Source organism: Hyaena hyaena, unplaced genomic scaffold (genome assembly GCF_003009895.1).
Source record: "Hyaena hyaena isolate Hyena2069 unplaced genomic scaffold, ASM300989v1 scaffold_506, whole genome shotgun sequence".
NCBI lineage: Eukaryota > Metazoa > Chordata > Mammalia > Carnivora > Hyaenidae > Hyaena > Hyaena hyaena.
The window spans coordinates 992,395-1,016,449 of record NW_024081138.1 but is presented as its reverse complement, the minus strand read 5'-3'; the positions used below and the strand labels follow the sequence as shown (position 1 = coordinate 1,016,449).

Here is a 24,055-nt window from a genome sequence, read left to right as displayed (position 1 = left end):
TCCTCTCTAGGAAGTGAAACTTAAATCCCTCTCTTTGAGTGTGGGCTGGACTTAGCAACTCACTTCTAATGAACGGTGGATTAAAAAGGAAAATCCTAAGTTGACAGCAGGGAAAGCTGGCAGACACCACCTTAACAGAGATCAAGGTTATCCTCACCAGTTATAAGCCATATTGATAGCATGTATTTTGGGTATGCTACGAGAGAGCACTTCCCCTCTGTGGAATATTCTTTCTTGAAAACCCTTAACCCTGCTCTAATCACAGGAAAAACCCAAACTGAGAGACAATCTACAAAATGCCTGACCGGCATACTTTAGAAGTATCAGGGAAAGGAAAAGGTAAGAAAAGACAGAGAAACTGGCATAGTCTGACGAGACTGAGAGAACATTTTAACGTGTAGTATGGTATCCTGTGCAATGCCCAAGAAAAACCACGAGCTATCTTTACGACACAGGGTTCTAGGTGGCTATCGTCAGTCAGTCCCCAAAGTGCAATTATTAAGGGAAAAGAATGATACTACATCAAAATTAAGTACTGTACTTGTCAACAAAAGTCTCCATAAAAAGTCAAGACAGTCCACTGATTGGAAAAAAAACTAATTCATGCTTAACAAAAGCTTAGCCTCTAGAATATATAAATAACTTCTGCAAATTCAATAAGAAAAAACAAAAATCCTAAGTTTTAAAATGGGAAACGATATGAACAGAGGATACCAAAATGTACAACAGAAATTTAAGAAAATTCTCAGTTCCACTATTAATTAGAGAAATACAAATTAATACAATGACATACAGAAAATTCAAAGAATTACACTTCCTATGAAAATAGCTCATAGTGAAGGTGAAATGGCTAATTGTTAATGTGTCTTTCACAGAAAATATTACACAGGAGGAAACACTCACTTAAGCATTTAAATATACTTACTTACTAAAACCAAAGTTGACTGACTGATCACTGAGAATTTCAAACTGGACAGGACGATCACCCATGCAATATTTTCTTAATAACTCGAGGCAGGTATGTAATGCTTTCCTTGAGGGCTTATTTTCATGAAAAAGATCACCACCTAACAAAATAAAATCCACCTAATCAACAGAAAATAGGGTGAAAATTAGTATGCTTTAGAGGTAAAAATGTTAAAACTATAAAGACATGGGAAAAAATCTCATAAAAGATACTATTGCGTATGGAGATTTCACAATTTTGTACTTTATTTATTTAAAGGGCCTGCAGTCTGTTGATTACTTTGACTCCAACTTAGATTCCTAGGCCACATTCAAAAAAGCCATTTTGGGGCGCCTGGGTGGCTCAGTTGGTCATCCGACCCTTGATCTCAGCTCAGGTCATGATCTCACGGTGCCTGAGACCGAGCTCCACGCGGAGCACTGCATGAGCAGCATGGAACCTGCTTGGGATTCTCCCTCCCCCTGCCCCCTCCACATTCCCATAGGCGTGTGTGTGCATGCTATCAAAATAAACAGTAAAAAAAGAAATCCATCTTCAAATTATTATACAAAACCTCTGACTCATGCTACCCAGAATGATCATTATCTTTTTTTGGTTATTCAAATCAAACATAAATTTAAAACTTTGGGGCGCCTGGGTGACTTAGTCGGTTAAGCGTCCGACTTTCGCTCAGGTTATGATCTTGTGGTTCGTGGGTTAGAGCCCCGCGTCGGGCTCTGTGCTGACTGCCAGCTCAGAGCCTGGAGCCTGTTTCGGTCTGTGACTCCCTCTCTCTCTGACCCTCCCCTGCTCACGCTGTCTCTCTCTCTCTCTCTCCTAGAAATAAATAAAACATTAAAAAAAAACATTTAAAACTTTAATAGAACTTATGGACAAGATAACCTATTCAATCTACATTATTCACTCAATTCATTCAACAATTATTTAGGGCTCATACAGGCACTGCCACCTAAGGAAACTGCAGTCTACAGAACAGATGATATCCAGGACTGACAATGTGCAATTCCCTGTACTGGGCCCTGAGGATTACAACGATGAATAAAATACAATCCTTTCCTAAATATGTTCAAAATCTAATCGAAGAGACAAACGGCTATGCATCTGAACCTGAGTCAGACTCAGACATGCACTAGAACGGGTATGTAAACAAACCAAGAGCAGCAATGACACTACACTTAATTCTCACTGAAGGGAAGAAGTCATCTGAGGATAGTGAGTGCAGAAGGAAATGTACCAAAGGAGCGCCTGGGTGGCTCAGTCAGTTAAGCTTCCAGCTTTGGCTCAGGTCATGATCTCGCAGTCTGGGAGTTCAGGCCCCACAGGCTCTGACAGCTCAGAGCCTGGAGCCTGCTTCAGATTCTGTCTCCTTCTCTCTCTGCCCCTCCCCCAATCATGCCTCTGTGTCTCTCTCTCTCTCAAAAGTAAATAAACATTAAAAAAAATTTTAAAAAAAGAAAGAAATGTGCCAACATGGTAGCATTTGAGTTGCACTACTAAGAATAAATGAGACTTTAAGGAAGAGCATTCTAGAAACAGGAGAGAAGAAATTATACAGAAAAAAAGTCCAGCATGCACACTTTCAAGAAGTGTATAATCTACCTAAAGAAACCTGATTAATTTCTTAGTTATACAGAAGAACCCAGATCACTTAGGCTACAGTAGTGGGGGGGAGGGGGACACCACCCAAAAAAGTATCACTTTGGCATGTGGACTGTTTTGAGTTAAAGGCAATTAAGACTTGGCAGACTCACAAAAAGCTTTTTTTAAAAATCTCCCCTAACTGCCTCAAAGAATTTAGATAGGGGGCCTATACAAAGAGAGCTATCATCAGAGATAACTTTTTATATCAGAAAGACCTCTCTCTCACTCTCTCTTTTTTTAAATTTCAGAGAGAGAGAGAGAGAGCGCGCGCGAGTCTGATCAGGGGAGGGGAACAGAGGGAGAGAGAGAGCATCTTAAGCAGGCTCCATGCTCAGTGAGGAGCTTTATCACAGGCTGGACATCACTGTGAGATCATGACCTGAGGTAAAATCAAGAGCCAGATGCTCAACAGACTGAGCCACCCAGGTGCCCCCAAAAGACTTCTCTGTGTGGCATGACCAGCATTTGCTCTTCCCACCTTCCTATTAGTCATCTCCCTCCTGGAAACCCCAGATCGCTACCTCCTTTCTCTGTAGCTCAGGATGGCGTATAAGGCTCAATTACCTGACTGCCAGGGAGCCTCAGATTTTAATGAGGCTCCTATACATACAAAATCTAGTTTTCTCCTGTTAATGTGTCTGAAGTCAATTTAATTATTAGAACAGCCGAAGAATCTAAAAGGGAAGAAAGGAAAAGTTTTCCATCTTACAGTAGTCAGAGAAGCTTCAATAAAAATGCAAGACTTATGCTAGGTCTTCAGAAATGAACAGGATTTGAGTAAAGGAAGAAAGTGATCACAACAGCATAGAAAAAAACAAAACAAAAAACATTTTGGGTGGAGGGTGGAGCAGCTGTTTAAACAGTATAGTTTTACTTTTGCAAGAGAAGAGTTCTGGAGATTGGTTACACAACCATGTCAATGTGCTTAAGGCTGATAAAGTGTACACTCAAAAACAGTTAAGATGGTGAATTTTGTTAGGTGTACTTTACCACAAATAAAAAATATTTTTAAATATTTTTAAAAGCTCTTTGTGACTCCAGGGAACACTGAAAAGGACAGAACTTGCTTCTGTGGTTTTCCTCCCACAAAGTGAATCCAATCATGGGGAATATCAGACAAATCCAACTGAGGCATAGTCTATAAAGTAACTGGCCTACACCCTTCAAAAATGTCAGGGTCATGAAAGACAAAGGCTGACTGAGGAAATGTACCAGATTACAAGAAGCTAAGGGGACATGACAACTAAATGCAAAATGTAACCCCAGGTAAGACCTGGACTCTAACATCTTGCCTCTGACTGCTGTAACTGACATTACTGAGACAACTAGCAACACCCTAAAGTCATGTAACAGTGTCCAATCAATATTAATTCCTTGATTTTGATAAGTGCACTGTGGTTATATATGCAATTTACTCTCAAATGGTTCAGGATAAAAGTGTGTGTGTGTGTGTGTGTGTGTGTGTGTGTGTGTGTGTGTGTAAAGAGACAGAATAAAGCAAATGTGGTAAAATGCAGGAAAACCTGGGTGAAAGGTAAGGAATTCTTTGTATTATTCATGCAATATTTCTGTGAGACTGATATTGTTTCAAACTTAGAAGTTAAAAAAAAAAGGTTCCAAGAAATTAAAAAGTAGAAATAAAGAGAGTTCGATGGCATAGACACACAAAATAGGGCACTTAAAGTCAGGAAAAATTTCGATTTCAATAATAAATAATTTGTTAAATACAAACTAAAGGAAAAAGTAAAATAAAATACGCATCTGAAGTACCAGCATGAGGCCATGGGGGGAGGGGAGTGTTAAAATTAAGGGATGGAGGAAGGGAATTGAGGAAATAGAAGGGAAGCAAAGACGAAGTACAAGATGTTCATGCTCAGGAAAAGAAATATTTTAGTACTATAAGAAAGAACCCAAGTTTTTCTGGCAGGAAACAGACCTCCTTTGGTTCCAAGTTTCCCTTGCCCTCAGGTAAAGAGGAAATCATCTTAAAAGGAGATACTACTAGATATTCCTTCATTCATTAACAATTTTATTATTTTTTTAATTTTATGTTTATGGGGGGCAGGGGAAGAGAGAGGGGAAGACACAGAATCCAAAGCAGGGTCCAGGCTCTGAGCTGTCAGCACAGAGCCTCATGCAGAGCTTGAACTCACAGACCGTGAGATCATGACCTGAGCCAAGCTTGGATGCTTAACTGACTGAGCCACCCAGGCACCCCTCATTAACAAATTTATTAAGAGCTACCTACTGCTTACTAGATCCTTTCTAGATGTTAAGATACCGTATGAACAAGCAGAAAAGATTTTTCACTCTCATGGAATCTACCTTCTAGTGTAGAAGGTCAATAGTCAACAAGTAAGCAATATATTATTTCAGATGGTGTGATGAAAAAAATAAACAAAGTAATTGATAAAAGAGTGTTTGGAGATATCCAGGAAGACGTCTACCAAAGGTAAAGCACGCTCCAAGCAGAGAGAACTGACGTGCAAAGGTCCCAGAGTAGAACATGCCAGTGTGGGTGGAGCACAGTGAACAAGGCATAGAGTTGTTGTAGAAGTCTCCTGACAGAGGCCAGACCACGTTGAGCCTTGTAATTTGAGTTTTATTTTAGATTCTCTAGAAGGCCACTTGGAAGATTTTAAGGAGCAGAGTGATAGGATCTGATCTATGATTTTAAAAGTTCACTTTAGCTGCTATGCTGAATAGATGCAGGGAAAAAGAAGGCTAACAGAAAGGTACATGGGGAACTACTGCAGGAAAATATGATAAAAATCTGGGGCTAAATATATAGGTACAAAAACAATTTCCATATACATTCAGAAGGAAGAACTAAAAGAGTTGCAGATAAACTGAACAGAACTCTGAGGAAAAGTCAAGGTTGGAGATACTAATTTGTAAATCATAAGCATTTATGTTTCTTCCTCAGCTCTCTCCTAAAATGTCCAGCAGGACATGTCAACTGTCTACCGGAATGCTGACCTGAAAGTCTTACCGGAATCTCCCAGCTCAAATGGTCTAAATCAGAATTCATCACCTTCCTACACAAAGAAGTACCTCTTCCTTATTTAGAACCTAGTTCTATTACTGGTGCCACCATTCGCCCAAACTTCACATACTCTAGTCACTGTCCCGTCCCTTTCTCACAACCCCACCTCTGAAGTATTCAAATCCAATCTTCGAAATACCTCTGGCATTTACTTCCTTTTTTCCATCTCATGCCACTACTTTAAAAAAGCCTCAAACCGGTCTTTAATTCATGCTATATCCTGTTGCCTGAAGATTTTCCCATTGAATTGGGTACAGACTCCTCAGTCTGGCATTTGAAAGCCTCCTTAATACAGTTCAAACCATGCCTTTAGTCTTTCAGCAAGCTTTCTAACAAATGGCCTACTAATGAGCCAAATTGACCTGTTGTGCCCCTAACATTTCTCACATTGTCTCATCTCTGTGTCCTTCTTCCTGTGAACCATACATTCTCTATGCTCTTCACCCATCAAAAGCCTACCCTTCCTTCAAAGCCCAACTTAAATGCCATCTCGTTCATTAAACTAATCTTGCTGTCCTCTACCTGATCTCTTCTATGCCTAACCTCCCCGGAAAGGCTGTTTTTAATTCTTAATGGTTCTTACCACTTGAGACCTTTCATCTGAGCACTATGGACATTTGTCTTTATCTCACATCTTGTTACGCTTTATGTTCATAGAAAGTTCCATTTCAAATAGAACCTGCCACAGGATCCTGCACTCAGTAAACACCCCATAAATATTTGTAAACTTTTACAAATCTCTCACAAAAGTAGCTCCTACTTGAATTAGGGGACAAGACACTCAAAATCTGCTTTGCACTTTCAGTATACTGACATTTAAGCAGGCAACGGGAGCACATGAACCTATAAAACCTATTGACTAAGAGAACATAATAGAAATTGAAAAATGTAAACTCAACTCACTTCATTTTCCTGGGCAAGTCTTAAAATCTCATCAAATGTTACAAATGTATCATTTCCTCTGACTGCATCTTTCTCCATAAATCCCAGATGAATATCTGTGGCAACTAAGATTTTAAATGTATTTTCATCATCACTGTATTAAAAAAGAAAAAGACAGGTCAATATAATTTGTTAAAAGTATGGTCAAACCAATTAAAATCTAAATTTATATGATAAATAAGAGCAATTATGTAGTAAAATCGCTTTTCTATCCTTAAAATAAGTCTAAAAATGTGAAGTATCCAACAGATCTTTAACATTACATGGTTTGCCTACCACTAATTCAAAACAGAACATATGAATTTTTTAAAAATTCTGCGACTTCTTCAAAAAAGTATAACCTTGTTACAACCAGTTTTATATACTCCTTCGTACACTGGACCCCAAAGCTTGGTTGTTTTTGAATTCTATTCCACAGTGAAAAACTAAGAGGATTTGACCCCCTATCTAAACCTGCTGTTTATTTTGTACTTGTCCAGGAAAATCATACTTGGACTGGTTCATTTAAAAAGCCCTTCCTCTTACAAGAGGATTTTATCCTAATAAGCTAGTAAACTTACATTCCAGTCCCTGAAGACACTTGCTTGATTCTACTCTCTATACAAAGTCAGTGTTTCAATAACAAATTTGGCCAGGTAACAAACCAGAATCATTTAAAATTCCATTTGAATTGGGTGGTATTCAAAGGGACTTTTATGTGAAGCAGCAATGTAGTAATTAATGCTTTTTTAAATTTAATGTAACTTTTAACTCTCTTTAAAATACTTAGGGATCTATGATTTCATCTCAACTTCCACTTGTCAACAGGTAGGTAGGTATATACTATCTCTGAAAAATGAGAACACAAAACAGAGAAATTAAATGATTTACTGCATAACCAAGTGGAAGAAACAGGATTTAACCACTCAGGCTAATTTCACTAAATCACAGGGAACTTAAAAAAACTTTCACATATATCTCCAAAACTGAAATCTTTATATAGGAGACTTTTCCAGAAAAGGTTTCTCTCCAAATACCTCAGATGATATATATGCACACAGTTTTAATTGCTACACACACACACAGGTTGTTCAAAATACTTTCAAGATCACATCACCCTTAAGCTTCCATAGCAATTTACAAAGTATTTTCAAATGAATTCTCAATTTATCTGACAAAGGCAATTTTGTTCCAATTACATATAGAAGATGAAGAAATTGAGGTAAGGTTCAGAGAATTGCAAAGTTGCCCAAGGTCACACACTATTAACCAAGGAACTGAAATCAGGGTGAAAGACTCCAAATCTAATGCTTTTTCCACATAACTTCTGATTCCTTTATTGATTTTCATTTTACTCAAATTCATTCCCAACTGATTCAATGCTAGAGCAATATACGGTTTAAATAGGCTTGCAATGACTAGTTAAGACTTCCTCACAAAAGTTCAAGAATATTTATATAGCTTCAATATTTTAAGACAAAACTGAAGAATATAAACTTAAATACTACAGTAATACACCAAATTACAAGGCCTCAACCTATAGGTGTATATTATCTTTTCGTCAGTAAACATACAATATTAATTTTTTTAACATTCTAAATGTTTTTTGATGACTAACATTTCTGTTCATGGGCAAACTCTTTATTCTGCCCATTTATTAAGTAAGTTTTCTCTTAAGGTGATCATAGCTGATGAGCTTTAGAAATCCAAAGCAACAAAAAAGATTCCATAAGACAAGTGCTTACAGGGCATCTGCAGGACTCATTTCTGCAGTCAGTCCCGGGCCTTTGGAACCAGTTTTTTCTCCAAGTACTCCTGGGTCGTGTGCTCAAATATGTCAGAGAACTCACTCGATTTCAAGTCCTAGCAAATACTAAAAGCAAAATTACATTATTATAAAACTCACATTCTTTTAAAATCAGACTACCAATATTTGGCATCTCATCTTCATCTAAGGACCTACTGTATTTTTATTTAAGAATCAACAAATAGTAAATGGCACATCTCCAGTGCCATTCTAATTGCACCATTATGATTAAACTATGGGAAACTAATGTCTATCAAATGAATGGACAAAAAAGGGTCACATACAGTAGTTCTGGCTTAGCACACAAACAACTCTGGGCGTGCAGAAATGTTTAAATTGCATGTGCAGTCCGGAGCATGGACGTGACTCCCGACGTATTTCATGCTGAAAATCAAAACTGTTTAAAGAAAAGGTCTAATTTATGAAAAGAGAAGGGCCCACCTTTAAAACTAGTGTAAATAAACAGAAACACGTGCTCCGCGGAAAAACGCTCGGCGCCCGCAAGGCAAGTGGAAATGGCCAGGATACTCGGGCAAGAGTGTTTGCCACCGCGAAACCACCCCTCCCGCGTCCGGACTCCTGGTTCCGTCGAGATCCCAAGGCTCAACACACCCCACCACCAGAACCAGAACCCTCCAGGGTCTCGTCGCATTCTTTAGAAGAGGGTCAATCCACTCAGGGCTTCCGCCCCAATCCCACAGAAATAGGCGGTACGATTCCTAAACTGCCCCACACCCACATTCTCCATACCCTCATCGGACCCCCCAGGCCGTCTTTTACCCGGGAACAAGGGGCGGCGTTCGAGAGGAAAAAGGCAACGGCACCTCCCGAGCCTGCGTCTAAGAACCCTCTGGGCCACATACCTGAATTAGGCGGGAGAGAAAAACCAGCTCATTTCTCTCGCGATACCTCACTGATGACGGAGCACTCAAATCTTCAACTCTCATTGGCTGCCGAACGCCGTGCGGGAGCCGGGAAAGTAGCGGCGAGGCCCCGCCCTCATGCGGGAGCCAATCGTGAGAAGCTGAGGGACGACCCCGGAAGCGAGGTTCGCGGCGGCGATTTTCCCTTCTTTAAGGTGGGTAGCTCTTGCTTGTCCCGGCCCGCGCTCCTTGGTCCCCTCGCGCCACCTAAAAACTAGTGGGCCCTTAGGGGCGGGTCACCTGTCGACCCTGGCTGAGCCCAGCTGGTCGGGCTGCGTGGTGGGTCCTGGGTAGGGCTGGAGCAGCATCTCCACTCTTGGCTGTTTGGAAGGCCGCAGGCGCGACTCCGGGCCTGTGAAGTGACCAATCGGTGCCAGAGGGCTTCTCCCGCATTCCCACTCCCCAGAGTTAGAGCATTCGGACCCTTGTATTCCCTGCATCCCCTTATTTTCGCCCCTGGACTCTGGGTTCAGTACATCTGTATTACTTTGTGCTCATAGCAGTAAAATTTGGTATAGTAAAAAAAGAGAGAAAGAAAGAAAGAAACTTTTGAATTAGAAAATCCGACCTTTCAGTTCCATTAAAGGGTCCTTAATCTAGGGCAGGTTGCTTTAATCTACCAGAAACTCTGCGCCTTCACCTGTAAAATGGGATTTATGACCCCATCTGTCACTGAGTTATTTGTAAGGAGTGGACATAGTTTAGATCTCTATCGAAATATGTTCTTTTAAGTTAAGAAACATACCCTATTTCTTCCTAGTGGAATATCGTCAAGTAAGAATCTTAATATATTTTTGACTCTAGGTTTGACTATTAATCTACCTAAAATTTAAAAATAAATTTTATATGTGACTTATTCTATCTGAAGCAGTAAATTCAAAATTTATTATAAAAAGGGGAGGAGTTTTTCTAGAAAGGAAAAGGGGGTTAAAATATGTGCTATATTATTTCTTGGTATCTATTAAGTGTTTAATGAATTGATGTATGATCATTTTTGTGTTGCAAGGTTCAGAGAATAGTTTGAGAGTAAAGAAAAAAATGAGAACTCCAATGGGAGTTCCTAAATACAAAGATCAGAAATACAGAACAGACTGGTGGTTACCAGAGGTGAGAGCAGTGGGGAGATAGATAAAATAGCTGAAAGGTCTGGGAGGTACAAATCTCCAGTTATAGGATAGGTAAGTCATAAAGATGAAAATTGCAGCAGAGAATATAGTCAATAATATACGAGTATAATCAATAAGTAAATATAATCAGTAATATCGTATACTCTAGTGAGCATTGAGTAATGTATGGAATTGTTGAATCACTATGTCACATACCTAAAATTAACATTGTATATCAACAATACGTCAATAATAAAAGGTGAAAATTCCAAGAGAACTAGTAAAATGCAAAGCAGTTCTGATGAGGTCTCTCAATAGACTCTGAAAAGCTGGGGAGGAGTTGGAAATCCTTTAGTAGTTTCGTTTTACAATGAAGTAACAGGCCAAGAGAAGTTATTAGTTATGAGTGACAGATTTAAACTTGAATTTAGTACTTTAGCACTAGTAATAAAATCTAATGCCACATTAGTACTGAATACCATTTAACTTATGAGATTAAAAAGAAATTAGTATCTTAAGGGTATGACTAACCTGGAACTTCTCTGAATCCATTCCACACAAAATCAAATGATAGGGCTTTAATTAAAATTAATTCTATAAATATTTCTTAATGCTCTCTGTGTAAGTAAGGCATAAATATAAGTTAAATATAGCCCCTATCCTTAAGCTTATTAACTTCTGAGGGACTAAAACAAGAACAAATTAGTGCTGAACAAGGCAATACGTAGCACAAAAAAAGCTACCAGAGAGATCTGATTTTGAAGTTCAGGAAAGATTTAACGGAAGAGATAACATCTGAGAAGAGCCTTGATAGACTGATTTCAACAAATATAATTGGGAGGCTGAGAAATGGTATTTTTAAGATATTTATTAGTTACATTTTTAAAAATTGGTTAAGATTTAATAAGCTGTGTAACTCTCTAAGCTGATATTGTTTTATAAGTTAATGTGGCAGCCTAGCTGAATAAGTGTCACTTCCTTCAAGAAGCCTTCTCTAATCCTTTAGGACTTGGACTGGGTTAATTATAACCCTCTTGTATACTCATTGTTTTGGACAGGGTCCTGTTATAGCATAGATCATGCTGTTCTTGCCAGTCATCCCCATTAGACAATAAGCTTCATGAGGTTAAGACATGGACCTTGTTCATTACTGAATCCCAATGTCCAGACACTGACACATACCGAGCATTCTATTCATATTTGTTGAATGGAGTGAATGATGGCCAAAATTCAGTTCAAAATAAGAAGCCAACTGAGAACTATAATTGTCTATCAATAAATGGGACTCCTTTTTAAAGCAGTGGATTTTCCTAAGCCTGAAATTATTAAAGTGGAAATAGGATAATTATTATAGATGCTATGATAAAGTTATCTGTAGGATAGGAGATTTGAACAGATGCCCTTGGGGCTATTCCATCTCTAGTAATGCCCAAGTCTTTGAAGTAGCTTATTAGAAACTATAAGTTTTTGTTTCTGCTTTGCATCATCTATGTGTCTAGTCTATAAAAATCATGAATATACCTTTTGTTTAAATTATAATTTAGAAACTTTAAGAATTTATCACTCCATATAATACAATAGTATCTAAACCAATAGATTCAGAGTAATATGACCATTGACTTAAGAAAATAAGGAGTTTTAGACCATTGAAGATATAGCTAACTGAAAACTCATTTCCAGTATTTAGAGACTGTAAAGGGTACCAATAATCCAAAAAGTTTAAACAGGGTTTATTTGTGTGTGTTTACAAAACTTATCTCTGCTGTTGATAAACACTCAGTTACTGTTTTTCTAATAATTTTTGTGTTTGTGTTTCCAGATCTTGATGGATAAAATAAAGCAGACATAATTCGTCTCTAGAAAGATTAATTATACCCTGGCATTTGAAATGCTTTGTATTTAGAACAGTAGTGAAAATGGAAAAAGGGAAAGTCAGTGATGATGGAAAACCAGATCCAGAAAATTTCTTGGACTTTTCTGAACACTTTAACCAACTTGAATTGTTGGAAACACATGGGCACCTTATTCCCACTGGTACCCAAAGTCTCTGGGTAGGGAATTCTGATGAAGATGAGGAGCAAGATGAAAAAACTGAAGAGTGGTATCAATTGCAAGAAAAAAAAATGGAAAAAGATCCAAGCAAATTGCTTCTTTGGGCTGCTGAAAAAAATCGGGTAAAAACAAACAAAAACGTTAAAGAGGAAACCATAATATAGTAGGAAAAGTATTGGATTCGGAGCCAGAAGACCTTTTCCCTGAACCTCTATTTGGTTTGTAACTTTGGGCAAATCCTACCATTTCTGAACCTCTATTTTCTTACCTGTAAAAGTGGCCATCATAAAACCTGTATCTTTCATACAGGATTTTGAGGATCATACGAGGCAATGTACATGAAAGTACATAGTAAGCCACAAAAATCCTATCAAGTATTATTTGGAAGTTTAAGGGATAATTATAAAGATGTCAAGAAGTCACCTATATTTTTAAATCATTTCTATTAAGTCATTAAGATCATCCTAGATACAACTATCATTTAGAGAAGGGAGGATGGGAATTAACATGTGCTTTATTACATTGTTTGATTTAATCCTCCTATATCCCTACAAGATAATAATATTCCCTTTTAGAGTTTAAGAAAATGAGATTCAGGAGTACTAATTTGCCCAGTATCATCCAATCTATTTTTCCCACTCATCCACTTCTACCTCATTTTACTAAGTTCCTCCATGTCTGTTAGTAAAAGGTCTTGTATTTTTGGGCAACTTTTTAATCAAAGAGCACACTGCATCCCACCAGAGATCCAAAGACCCAAGCTGAAAATCACTTCCTGAAAACACATTTCTAAGGTTGTTTTAGTTTGAGCTCTTTAATCTCTAGATTTCCTTGTAGCTTTGTCTTCTGATAAAGAAGTTTATTTTTTAGAGTTACACACTGTGTATATTGGTGTGATAACCCTACTGTCAAAGAATCAATCAGTTATGTTTTCTTCACTAATGAAATAGAAAGTATTAAACACAATAGCCTGTATTATTTATCTAGGACTAAAGCTTTTATGCGATAAGCCTTAATTGGACCAGGAGTAAATGTATGTTTTAATATTCAGAGAATCACATTCTTAGATGCAAGAGCGTGGTTGACACTAACTATTCATTCTTAAATCTGTTGTCCCCGAAAGAGATGTTAAGTCATTTTTATTTTAACGTCATCTGCTAACAAGGAAGTTTTTATTGAACTTAATCAAGTTTAACACCATGAGACAGTTTAATTTTCTCCATTGACTGTTCAGGATTTTTAAAGATGTCTCTTCCTCCTTAGCTTACTACAGTGCGGAGACTACTTTCTGAAAAGTCCACTCACGTGAACACCAGAGATGAAGATGAGTATACCCCTCTTCATCGAGCAGCCTACAGTGGACACTTAGACGTTGTGCGTGAGCTGATTGCACAAGGGGCAGATGTCCATGCGGTGACTGTGGATGGCTGGACGCCCCTGCACAGTGCTTGTAAGTGGAATAATACCAGAGTAGCTTCCCTCTTACTTCAGCATGATGCAGATATTAACGCGCAAACAAAAGGCCTCTTGACCCCCTTACATCTTGCTGCCGGGAACAGAGACAGCAAAGATACCCTAGAACTCCTCCTGATGAATCGCTACATCAAACCAGGTCTGAAAAACAACTTGGAAGAGACTGCATTTGATATCGCCCGGAGAACAAGCATCTATCACTACCTCTTTGAAATTGTGGAAGGCTGCACAAATTCTTCACCTCAGTCATAACGGTTCTAATAATTTTCCAAGTACCAGTGCCTCCTTTGTGTGAGATATGAAATACCCCATAATACAGAGTTGACATCAAAAATGTTTTACTGCAGACTTTCATTGGTACACATTTGAATGCCCTTCGGAGTGAAAATGCCTGACCTTGATGTCAAAGTGTATTTGAAAGTTGTTTGGCTATATCTTTACTGATTTATGTGGAGTTTGTAATTTTTATCAGAAATAATTTTAACTTCTACTTAAAAACTTGTAACGGGTTGTACAGAAAACTAATGATATTTTTGGTGCTGATCCAAGAGAAGTGTATTTTTAAATATCCCCTATCCCGGATCTTTGTTGAGTATTTAGTATATTGACATGTATTTTTATAAGGTGAGCTAACTCAGAATTTAATTTAAAAATCTTAAATATACTGGTGCAGGTCAGCTGTCTTCTCGACATCACCATAGCCATTTGCTTTCGTTTTAAACCGTAAGAACTGACTTAGTAGTGACTGGAATTGTCAGAAGTTTTACAAAAAAAACAGAAGAAAAGCCTAGATCTTTGTCTTTTAGAGCATAGACCATTTTCGGGAAAGTAGTTAGCTAAGTGTTTAGTCCACGAATGTTATATATACTGCCTCCACTACCACAGCTCACACAATCCTGTGGACAGTCCTACCTCACCCTGGTCAACCCACGTGATCCTTATTCCACTGGTGAGTCAGCATGACCTTTCAGACATGCACACAACTCTGCCTTGGTCCAAGAGATCATGATCTATCTGTTCTCCAACTGGTTTTACCCCCCTAATCCTGCTGTTTGGGGCACTGCTCAGATGGTCTCTCCTGTTCACAGGAAGTATTGCTTTTCCAAGATCCTCCTTTTATACAAGTCCTGCAAAGGCAAAGAGACAGGGGACAAGCAATTCTAGAAGTGAAGGGATGATGATTATATTGGGGCTAGAACCACAAAGTGGCTCAAGCTTTAAAAAGCCACGGCATGGATAGCAACAAAAGCATAAACATAAATATTCAGAAAAAAAAAATAAAAAATTTGAGCAACAAAAATGGCACCAATTCTTTTTTTTTTTTTTTTTTTATAACAAATGTATCTCTTCCTTGGCTTGGGTCCATAACATATTCATTCACCCAGCATACATTTATTTAATAACTCTTCTCTCAGTCTTTCCATCAGGAATTTCCCGTTGGTTACCTACCTCTCTGTGACTGTTCCCAAAGGGTTTTTCCCTCACCTCTTAATAGCAGAACTGACATGCTATGGAAAGGGAACTAAACCAATGGTGCGTCAGTTATATATTCACTGAGGTTTTGTTTTTGTTTTTTGAGCCAGCCCAGGTGATCCAGTTGTTCTGGACTAATAATGCTATGTAATCAAATACATTTGGTGGCTTTTGGGTTCAAAAAACTTGAATCATCTCAGAAAGGATAAGGTTCGAACTGAATCATTGTGACAGACAAGATTCAAGAATCAGGAGAGCTTCAGTTACTTCATGATCTCTGGCTAGGTGATGCCTCAGAGTATCAATGTCTATGATGCAAGGATTGGGGCAGAAAGTGTTTGGCCCAATTTAATGATACCAAAAGACAGGTACAATGATACAGACAATAAGTAGAACGGGACCCCATTTATCTCGGTAGACTGCTAAACGAGGCCACCTACTTAGAGCAGTTAAGTCACAGAGCCCATGGCTCCTTTCTTACTTTGGAATAAGTTGCATCTGTGATTTTATGTAAGCTTTCCACTTAAGTATGGTGCCAAAGACCCCTCCTTATTTCTAAGAAGCTGAGATGTGAGTGCTCCCCGGTTTCAGGCCTCAACATTCAACCAGTGCTACGTAGCAAACTCCATGCACAAGAGAAATCCCTTCCATTCCTGAAGGTAGAATTTGTATTGTTTGCTTCCTTTGTCCTTTCTTTAGTATTCACTGGTCTTCCCTATCCACAGAAGGCATTCACTAATCATGCTTTTGACTCTTAATTACCTGTACTTTCCAGTTTGCTTTAAGAAGGCTAAAAAAGGGGTGGCTGGGTGGCTTAGTCCATTGAGCCTTGACTCTGAATTTCGGCTTAGGTCATGATACCACAGTCGTGGGTTTGAGTCCTGAGTCAGGGTTCACTTGGAGCGTGGAGCCTGCTTGGGATTCTCTCCCTCTGTCTGTCTCTCCTGCTCATGTTCTAAAATTACAAAAAAGAAAAAAGAGCTCAGTTTGCAAACAAAATTTTCTTTAACCTGGAGAGTTTCTCCAGAGACTTTTTAAAATTTGTTTTTCATAACTATGGGCTTAATTGTGATGATCTTATATGCTTGAGGAAAGGTGACTTTATCATTATTCAAGGAACACATAATTCACAGGCTCACAGTGAAATTAGTTGGCTTTGCTTTTATAAATCTTCAATATGCTTCTCCAGGGAGCTTTCTGACCCATAACCTACCACAATGATGGGATTTAGAGTCTTTATATTATGGATGTAAAAGCATTCATTTATTTCTATTCACTGGCATCTATTATGACAAAAATCAAAACACTTCCATTTCTGGAAAAACTCCCTTTTCAAAGGTCCCTTTCAGACATCCGAGGTCTCCAACAAAAGAAAAAACACAAGGAATAAGAAAAGAAAAAAAAAAAAAGGATTGGAGTAAGGACTGAAAGGAAATGAAGTTCTGAGAGAAAATGTTTCCGGAGTGTATCCAGGGCTAAGAAGTTAAGAGTGACTTCTCTTTCATTGTGTACTACCTATCAAATTAGTCAATCTTTAAATTCATACCTAACTTCCCCCCTTTTCAGAATGGGTCTTGTTCATGTTGAGCAAATGGAATAAAAACACAAAAACACCCATATTTGGTTCATATCCAATTATCCAATCAGCACTCAGGTACATCTAATAATCGTCATTAATTTAATGACACCGTGTCATCTGCCAGTGGGTCTCAGAGTAAAAGGATTTGAAGGACAGAAAATCTACTTAATGAAATAAATAGAAATCTACAGGCAAACTGCTGCCTAATTTGTTTTTTCTTCTTTTTCTATTATATGCTCAGCCTTTCGTTTCTCCTAGATGTACAGTATTTAAAAATTAGGAAGACATCATTGGAGAGTTAATGTGAATTGATAAGGAGCACTGTCTCCTGACCAGTCACTGGAGTTCTGTGTTCAGACACAGCTGCCTTAAACAGGCAATTCTTTGGAATCAACAGAACAAAACATAAAGAAACCAAGAAAGTGAACCCGTCCTCTTTTTAAAAAGCAGGTGCCTGTAAGATTTTTCAAACCTCAATTTAGTAACTCATGAAGAAAATGCATCCTGATTGAAGGGGCCAATTCTAAGACCAAGACATCCTATTAAGACCAGATAACAAAAATCAGATCCTCCAGGGCACATACCAGAAAAAAAGCACTAGAGTTCAGATTTGCTTTCATGTGCTTTTACATATTTTTAATGTGAAAATTGGCAAAACTTATAAGACAAATCAAAAGGGAGAAAAAGGTATTAGGGTTTTGATCCATTCTTTTGATTTTAGTCTGCACCCTCGGACAATGGGGAGGTTTGGGGTCTATCTAGAAAGGTAATTGTATGTCAGTGTTCATCACATTGTTGATGTTGGACCCAAACAAGTCTTTGTTGGGGGGGAGGGGCATTCTGCATTGTAGGATGTTAGGCAGCATTCTTGGCCTTGACTTAGTAAATTTCAGTGGTACCTCTCTCTCCCCCGTCCCAGTTGTGACAACTGGAAATGTGTCTAGACATTGCCAAACGTTCCTTGCCGTATTTCATCAAAAATATGAAGATTTCATAATTTGGCTCACCTCAAAATTGTTTTATTAGCATGCAATTTAATTTTATTTTGGTGTACATGTTTTCTTTATACTCTAAATATTCATGAAGATACATTAAAAATTAGATAATCATTGATTCCATTTTAAATTGTATTTTATTAATGAGATTATTTGAACACATTAAAAAATTGGGATGAAACATACAATAAGATACAGAACACACTCTTCAATACTGAGTATCATTTGTAAGAACAGCCCACATCCCACTCCCAGCTTTGGCTTCTAAGAAACTCCCCATAGTCTGTTTTAAGGAAATTCTAACTTCTCTGTATTAATTAATATAATAATCAAATCCTGATTTTTAATAGGTTGCACCATTACAACTGTAAATTTTTTATTGCATTGCTGAACAAAATGCTATTAGGTTGATACACAGGTTTTTGACTTCTAGAAGGGATAAGAGAAGCCAACACCCTGTGTCAGAACATGAGAGTGGTACCAGCTTCCAACTGTAAACACCTGGAGAAATAGCAGATAATCTCTTAATGTCATTACAGATCTAAAATTTTTGTTTAGGGGCGTCTGTGTGGCTCAGTTGGTTAAACGTCTGACTTCGGATCATGTCATGATCTTGAGGTTCGTGGGTTTGAACCTTGCATCGGGCTCATGACAGCTCATAACCTGCAGTCTAGTTCAGATTCTGTGTTTCTCTCTCTCTCTCTGACCTTCTTTGGCTCATTCTCTCTCTCTCTCAAAAATAAATAAACATTGAAAAAATTAAAAGAAAAATGTTTGCTATTTAAATATAAAAATAATATGGTATAATTTTTTGGCAGTTCCTGTCATCTTAAAAATTAATTCCAAGATGAAATATATCAAAAATCAATGTAAAAGAAACCCCACATCTGATCATCGCCTTCCCCAATCATCTTTTATGTAATGCACGAGTGAAATGGTTTCATCTGATCTGGTTTATGTAAGTTCTTATATGTCCAAGATGTGATACACTAAACCACTGTGAAAATATTAATAGCTAATATGCTGTATGTAGGTCCTCATTAACTTTCTGTCATGAGTCCCATGATAGGTGGGTAGATGCCATTGTACAAGAGAAGAAATTGGGGTTATGGAGGTCAAGTAAATCATCCATTGTCATGAACTATGTTTTCAGAAAGCTCACATTCAAATATAGCTTTTCATATGCTGTGTTCTGGAATGTTAATATCCATGTACCACCAATTGGTCTATCAAATAATCATAACAAAACTTCCATTTTCTTTAAAATCATTTTCTGTAGTTTATGATAGTGTTTGGGGACACAAAAATTACCCTTATTAGGAGCAAATGGCATTTTATGGTATAAAACATAAATAAGCAATAATTCTCAATTCATAGGAAGCAAAGCAATTTTTTAAAAAAACAACAAAGCTGGAGGATTTATATACAATCTGGTTTCAAAACTATGAAATAGCAGTATCAAGACTGTCGTATTAGGGGCGCCTAGGTGGCTTAGTCGGTTAAGCATCCGACTTTCACTTAAGTCATGATCTCGCGGTTTGTGGGTTCGAGCCCCGCATCGGGCTCTGTGCTGACTGCCAGCTCAGAGCCTGGAGCCTATTTCGGAGTCTGTATCTCCCTCTCTCTCTGACCCTCCCCTGCTCACGCGGTCTCTCTCTCTCTCCTAGAAATAAATAAAAATATTTTTTTAAAAAAAGACTGTCGTATTAGATAGACCTGTAGATCAATAGAACAAAAGAGAATCCAGAAACAGATCCAGATATAAATGGCAAATTGATTTTTTACAAAGGTACCAAGGATTCCAGTGGAAAATTCTCTTAAAGAAATAGTGCTGGGGGCGCCTGGGTGGCTCAGTTGCTTAAGGGTCCAACTTTGGCTCAGGTCATGATCTCATGGTTCCTGGGCTCTGTGCTGACAGCTCAGAGCCTGCAGCCTGCTTCAAATTGTCTCCCTCTCTCTCTGCCCCTCCCCAGCTTACACTCTGTCTCTGTCTCTCTCAAAAGTAACATTAAAAAAAATTAAAAAAAAAAAAAGAAAGAAACAGTGCTTTGTGGAGCGTCTGGCTGGCTTAGTCGGAAAAGCATGAGACTCTTGATCTCCAGATTGTGAGTTCAAGCCCTAGGTTGTGTGTAGAGATTACTTAAAGTCTTAAAAACAAACAAGAAAGGAAGGAAGGGAGGGAGGAAGGAAGGAAGGAAGGAAGGAAGGAAGGAAGGAAGGAAGGAAGGGAAAGAAAGACAGAAAGACAAAGAAAGAAAAAGAAAGAAAGAAAGAAAAAAAGAAAGAAGGAAAGAAAGAAAGAAAGAAAAAAGAAATAGTGCTGTGTTCCGATTGAATATTCATGTGGGGAAAAAATTAACTCATTTAGAGACAGCAGAGCAGTGGTTGCCTGGCAACAGGGACAGAAGTTGGACAGCAAAAGGGTAGGAAGGATCTTTCGGAGGAGATAGAAGTGTTCTGTATCTTGGTTGTGGTAGTAGTTTTGCAGATGTATACAAATGCCCAAGTCACTAAGTTGTATTCTTTAAATGGAATGTAGGTTTTTATATGTAGAGTTATACTTGAACAATTTTGATTTTTAAAAGTAGGTATCTAGAGACGACTAGTTTCATCCCTTCGTTATTTTCCATAGCAAGCAGGGACCTATTAGGACCCCTTCACTGAATTCTAGGGGGCTGCAGAGTCCTGTGAGTTATCAAAAAAAAAATTTTTTTCACCAATTCACTGGAATTTTAAAATCCCAAGCAAAAAGCCCTTTATAACAGGAAGGAATGTTCCCTCCATTAAATGGTAGAGTAGGAAACAAAATAATTCCCTTAAATCATTAGTCCATTTGATAGCATTCAACAAATTTGAAAAAAAATGTCTTAGTACCAAAGAAGGATTTTGTTGGCTTTTTAAATAATTTAGATCAGGACTGCTAGAATGGAGAATAGGAGACCAAAATGGCTTTCATATCTACTTGTCTAGAGAAAACGCACTAGCATTAAACCTCCATTGCTTTATCCAATTGCCCTGTTTACTAAGAAGACTGAGGTGACTTCTGGATGTTTAAAATCTGTACAATGAAACACATTTTGGAACTTAATCCATCTAGTTTTTACTAAAATACCATCAAGTAATCAAAGCAATATATTAAGTCTGGTAATTTATTTTGCTGAAGATTTTGTTTTTACATTAAAGATCTTTAACTTTTTACAAGAAAAGTTTAGTCTTGGGTTTTGCCTCCATCTAGTGGACATTCTGGTCTTTTACATTTAATTGAATCCAGCGCAAACCATCCTGGTATGTTCATTTTTAGTTTTGGGGAATAAAAAAAAGTAAAGAAAAATGGTAACCACAATTCCTAGATAAAGTGGTATGAATTAATACTTATTTTCATCAATAATTTATTCCCAAGGAGATTTGAGGTGGTATATAATTGAAAACACACATATAATCATAAGAAATCGAAAATCAAAAGCCTTTTAGGAAGAAGAAAATAAACCACCTACATTAATACAGCTACTGCAATTGACAATTATCCCCGAAGATATGGGGGAGATGGAAAACAACAAAGAAAAAAACAATAATTGCACAGATCTTTGTTATTTGATCAAAGTGAACCAACATTGCATTTTTTGGAGTAAAAATGTTTCCAGACTGATTTTTTCTAACTCAAATATGCCTCATATTTGTATAATCTTGTAGAGGTATAGAAAACAGAATAAAGTTCAGAAATCTTGGTGAATTCTACAAAGTGAACATACCCATGTAAGCACCACCCCTATCAAGATATGGAACATAACCAGCACTCCAAAAGTCTACTTTGCGCTCCCTTTCAGTGCTCCTTCAAAAGCAACTACACTCCATCACCATCATTTCATTTTGCCTGCATAAATGGAATCATTTATTGGGTATATTTTTGTGTTTGCTTCACGTACTCAACCTTAACATCTGTGAGATTCATTCATATTTTTGCATGTAGCAGAGGGTTTTCCTTTTTCACTGCCGTAGAGTGTTCTTTATAGGAACACACAATAATGTATATATGCATCTTATTGTTGACTTTTGAAGGGCCTTTGAACTGTTTCCAGTTTGGAGATTTTATGAATGGTGCTGGCATAAGCATTCTAGTGTATGGTTTGGGTGTACACATTACATGCTTTTGTATACTCGTGTACTAGTGCTAGGACTGCTGGGCATTAGGGTATACTGATATTCAGCTCTCGTAAAAATTGCCTAAATGGCTCTCCAAAGTGGTTGTACCAATTTACACCCTTAGCAGCAAGGAATTAGAGTCCCAGTTGCTCGGTATCTTCCCAACCCTTGTTATTGTCACCTTGTTTCTTGTTGTTTGAATAGCCATTCTAGTCAATGTGTGATAATATCTCATTGTACTACTTTGCATTACCCTATGACTTATGATTTCGGGCAATTTTTTATATGCTGATTGGCCATCTGCATTTCTTTTAGTGAAGTGCTTGCTCGTATTTCTCCATTTTCTTACTAGGTTGTATGGCTTTTTATTGATATGTAGAAGTTCTTTATGTATTCTGGATTCTAGTCTTTTTTGGATATATAGATTGCAAGAATGTTCTCCCAGTTTGTGGCTTGCCTTTTCACTCTCTTAATGGTAATTTTAAGTGAAGGGAATAATTTTAACAACTAATTTGTCAATTGTTTTTCTTTAGGTTACTGCTGTTTTTTCCTCCTTAAGAAATACATGTCTACCATAAAATAATGAACATATTTTTTCCTTGTTATCCTTTAGAAGATTTAATATTTTACTTTCAGTGCTATGATCTATTTTGAGTTGATACTTGTGTTTGATGTGTGGTACAAGTCAATGTTCATTTTTTCCCGTAGGCATATCCAATTTATCCAATACCACTTAAGATCCCACTTCCTCCGACACACACACAAACACACACACACTTTTGTCATACGTCTTGTGACCATATATGACTGAGTCTGTTTCTAGATTCTATTTTGTTCTATTGATCTAGCTTTCCCTCAGTACCACAATTTTAATTTTGTAGTAAGTCTTGGTAGTAAGTCTTGTGATCTGATAGTGTGAATGGTCCAACTTTGGTTTTATTCTTCATGGTTGTTTTGCCATTCTTGGCCCTTTGCATCTACTTTTCGATTTTAGAATGTCTTTGTAAATTTCTATTTTTAAAACAATTGAGATTTACATTGGAGTTACATTGTGCATCAGTTTGAGGAGAATTAATGTGATGATAATGCAGTATTAAATTATTATTTTCAATTTATTTTTGTTAAGTTTTTTATTTTAATTATGGTATAGTTAACATGTAGTGTTCTATTCATTTCAAGTGTACAATATGGTGAGTCAACAATTCTATACATTACTCAGTGCTCATCATGAGAAGTGTCCTTTTTAATCCCCATCACCTATTTCATCCATCCCCCCTCCAAAATGATTCTTGAATATATTCCTTCATTTATTTAGGTATTCATTAGTTTTTCTTGAAAATGTTTTAGAGTGTTCTGGTAGAGTTTTTTTTATTTTTTCCTTAGATTTATTCTTATGTATTTGGTAGCTTTTGATGCTCATATAAATGGTATTTTTTTTACATTCTATTTCTATTTACTTGTTGCTGTATATAAATTTACTTTTAAATTTATTTTTCTTTATTGACTGTGTACCCAATGACCTTAATTCGAATTATTAATTCTAATAGTTCATCTGTACATTCATTTGAATTGTCTGTACATAAACCATGTTGACAGATAATAACAGTTTAATTTCTTCCTTTTTCTCTTATTCTCTTAATGCAGTAAGTTATGTTGCCCGATTTTCAAATGATAAACCAACCTTGCATTCCTGGAACAATCACAACTTTATTATGATGTGCTAACCTCTTTTTATTTATTTATTTTTTTGGTTAACATGCTGAGTGTTATTTGCTAATATTTTATTTCAGTTTAGTTTATTTATTTTGTGGGGGTGGGCAGAGAGAAAGGAAGAAAGAGAGAATCCCAAGCGGACTGAGCCTGACATGGGGTTCGAACTCACCAACTGTGAGATCATGACCTGAGCCAAAATGAAGAATCAGTTGCTTACTG

At 37.4% G+C, this 24,055-nt stretch overlaps 2 protein-coding genes across 3 annotated transcripts in view; one reads left to right on the top strand and one right to left on the bottom strand.

The window, feature by feature from the left end:
* Positions 1–9,239, bottom strand: part of MRE11 (MRE11 homolog, double strand break repair nuclease) — a 75,316-nt gene extending 66,077 nt beyond the window's left edge. The window contains exons 1-4 of one of the 2 annotated variants that reach the window (XM_039254995.1): positions 9,163–9,239; positions 8,321–8,448; positions 6,558–6,690; positions 926–1,086 (exon numbers count right to left, since the gene is read on the bottom strand). In XM_039254995.1, the coding sequence (XP_039110926.1) occupies positions 926–1,086; positions 6,558–6,690; positions 8,321–8,340 (314 nt within the window). In that variant the 5' untranslated portion in view covers positions 8,341–8,448; positions 9,163–9,239. Of the gene's footprint in view, positions 1–925; positions 1,087–6,557; positions 6,691–8,320; positions 8,449–9,132 lie in introns of both variants that reach the window. The other variant, XM_039254998.1, reaches the window with a different exon arrangement.
* Positions 9,240–9,406: 167 nt separating this feature from the next.
* On the top strand, positions 9,407–15,241 carry ANKRD49 (ankyrin repeat domain 49). Its single transcript, XM_039254981.1, has 3 exons — positions 9,407–9,460; positions 12,231–12,585; positions 13,727–15,241. Exons 2-3 carry the CDS (start codon positions 12,328–12,330, stop codon positions 14,186–14,188), a joined length of 720 nt encoding a protein of 239 aa, XP_039110912.1. The 5' UTR covers positions 9,407–9,460; positions 12,231–12,327; the 3' UTR covers positions 14,189–15,241.
* The last annotated feature ends 8,814 nt before the right edge of the window (positions 15,242–24,055 follow it).

Coding starts and splice junctions, on each gene's coding strand:
- ANKRD49 (XM_039254981.1), top strand. CDS start 12,328: ATGGAAAAAGGGAAAGTCAGTGATGATGGAAAACCAGATCCAGAAAAT. Junction 12,586..13,726: donor GGGCTGCTGAAAAAAATCGG/GTAAAAACAAAC, acceptor CTTCCTCCTTAG/CTTACTACAGTGCGGAGACT.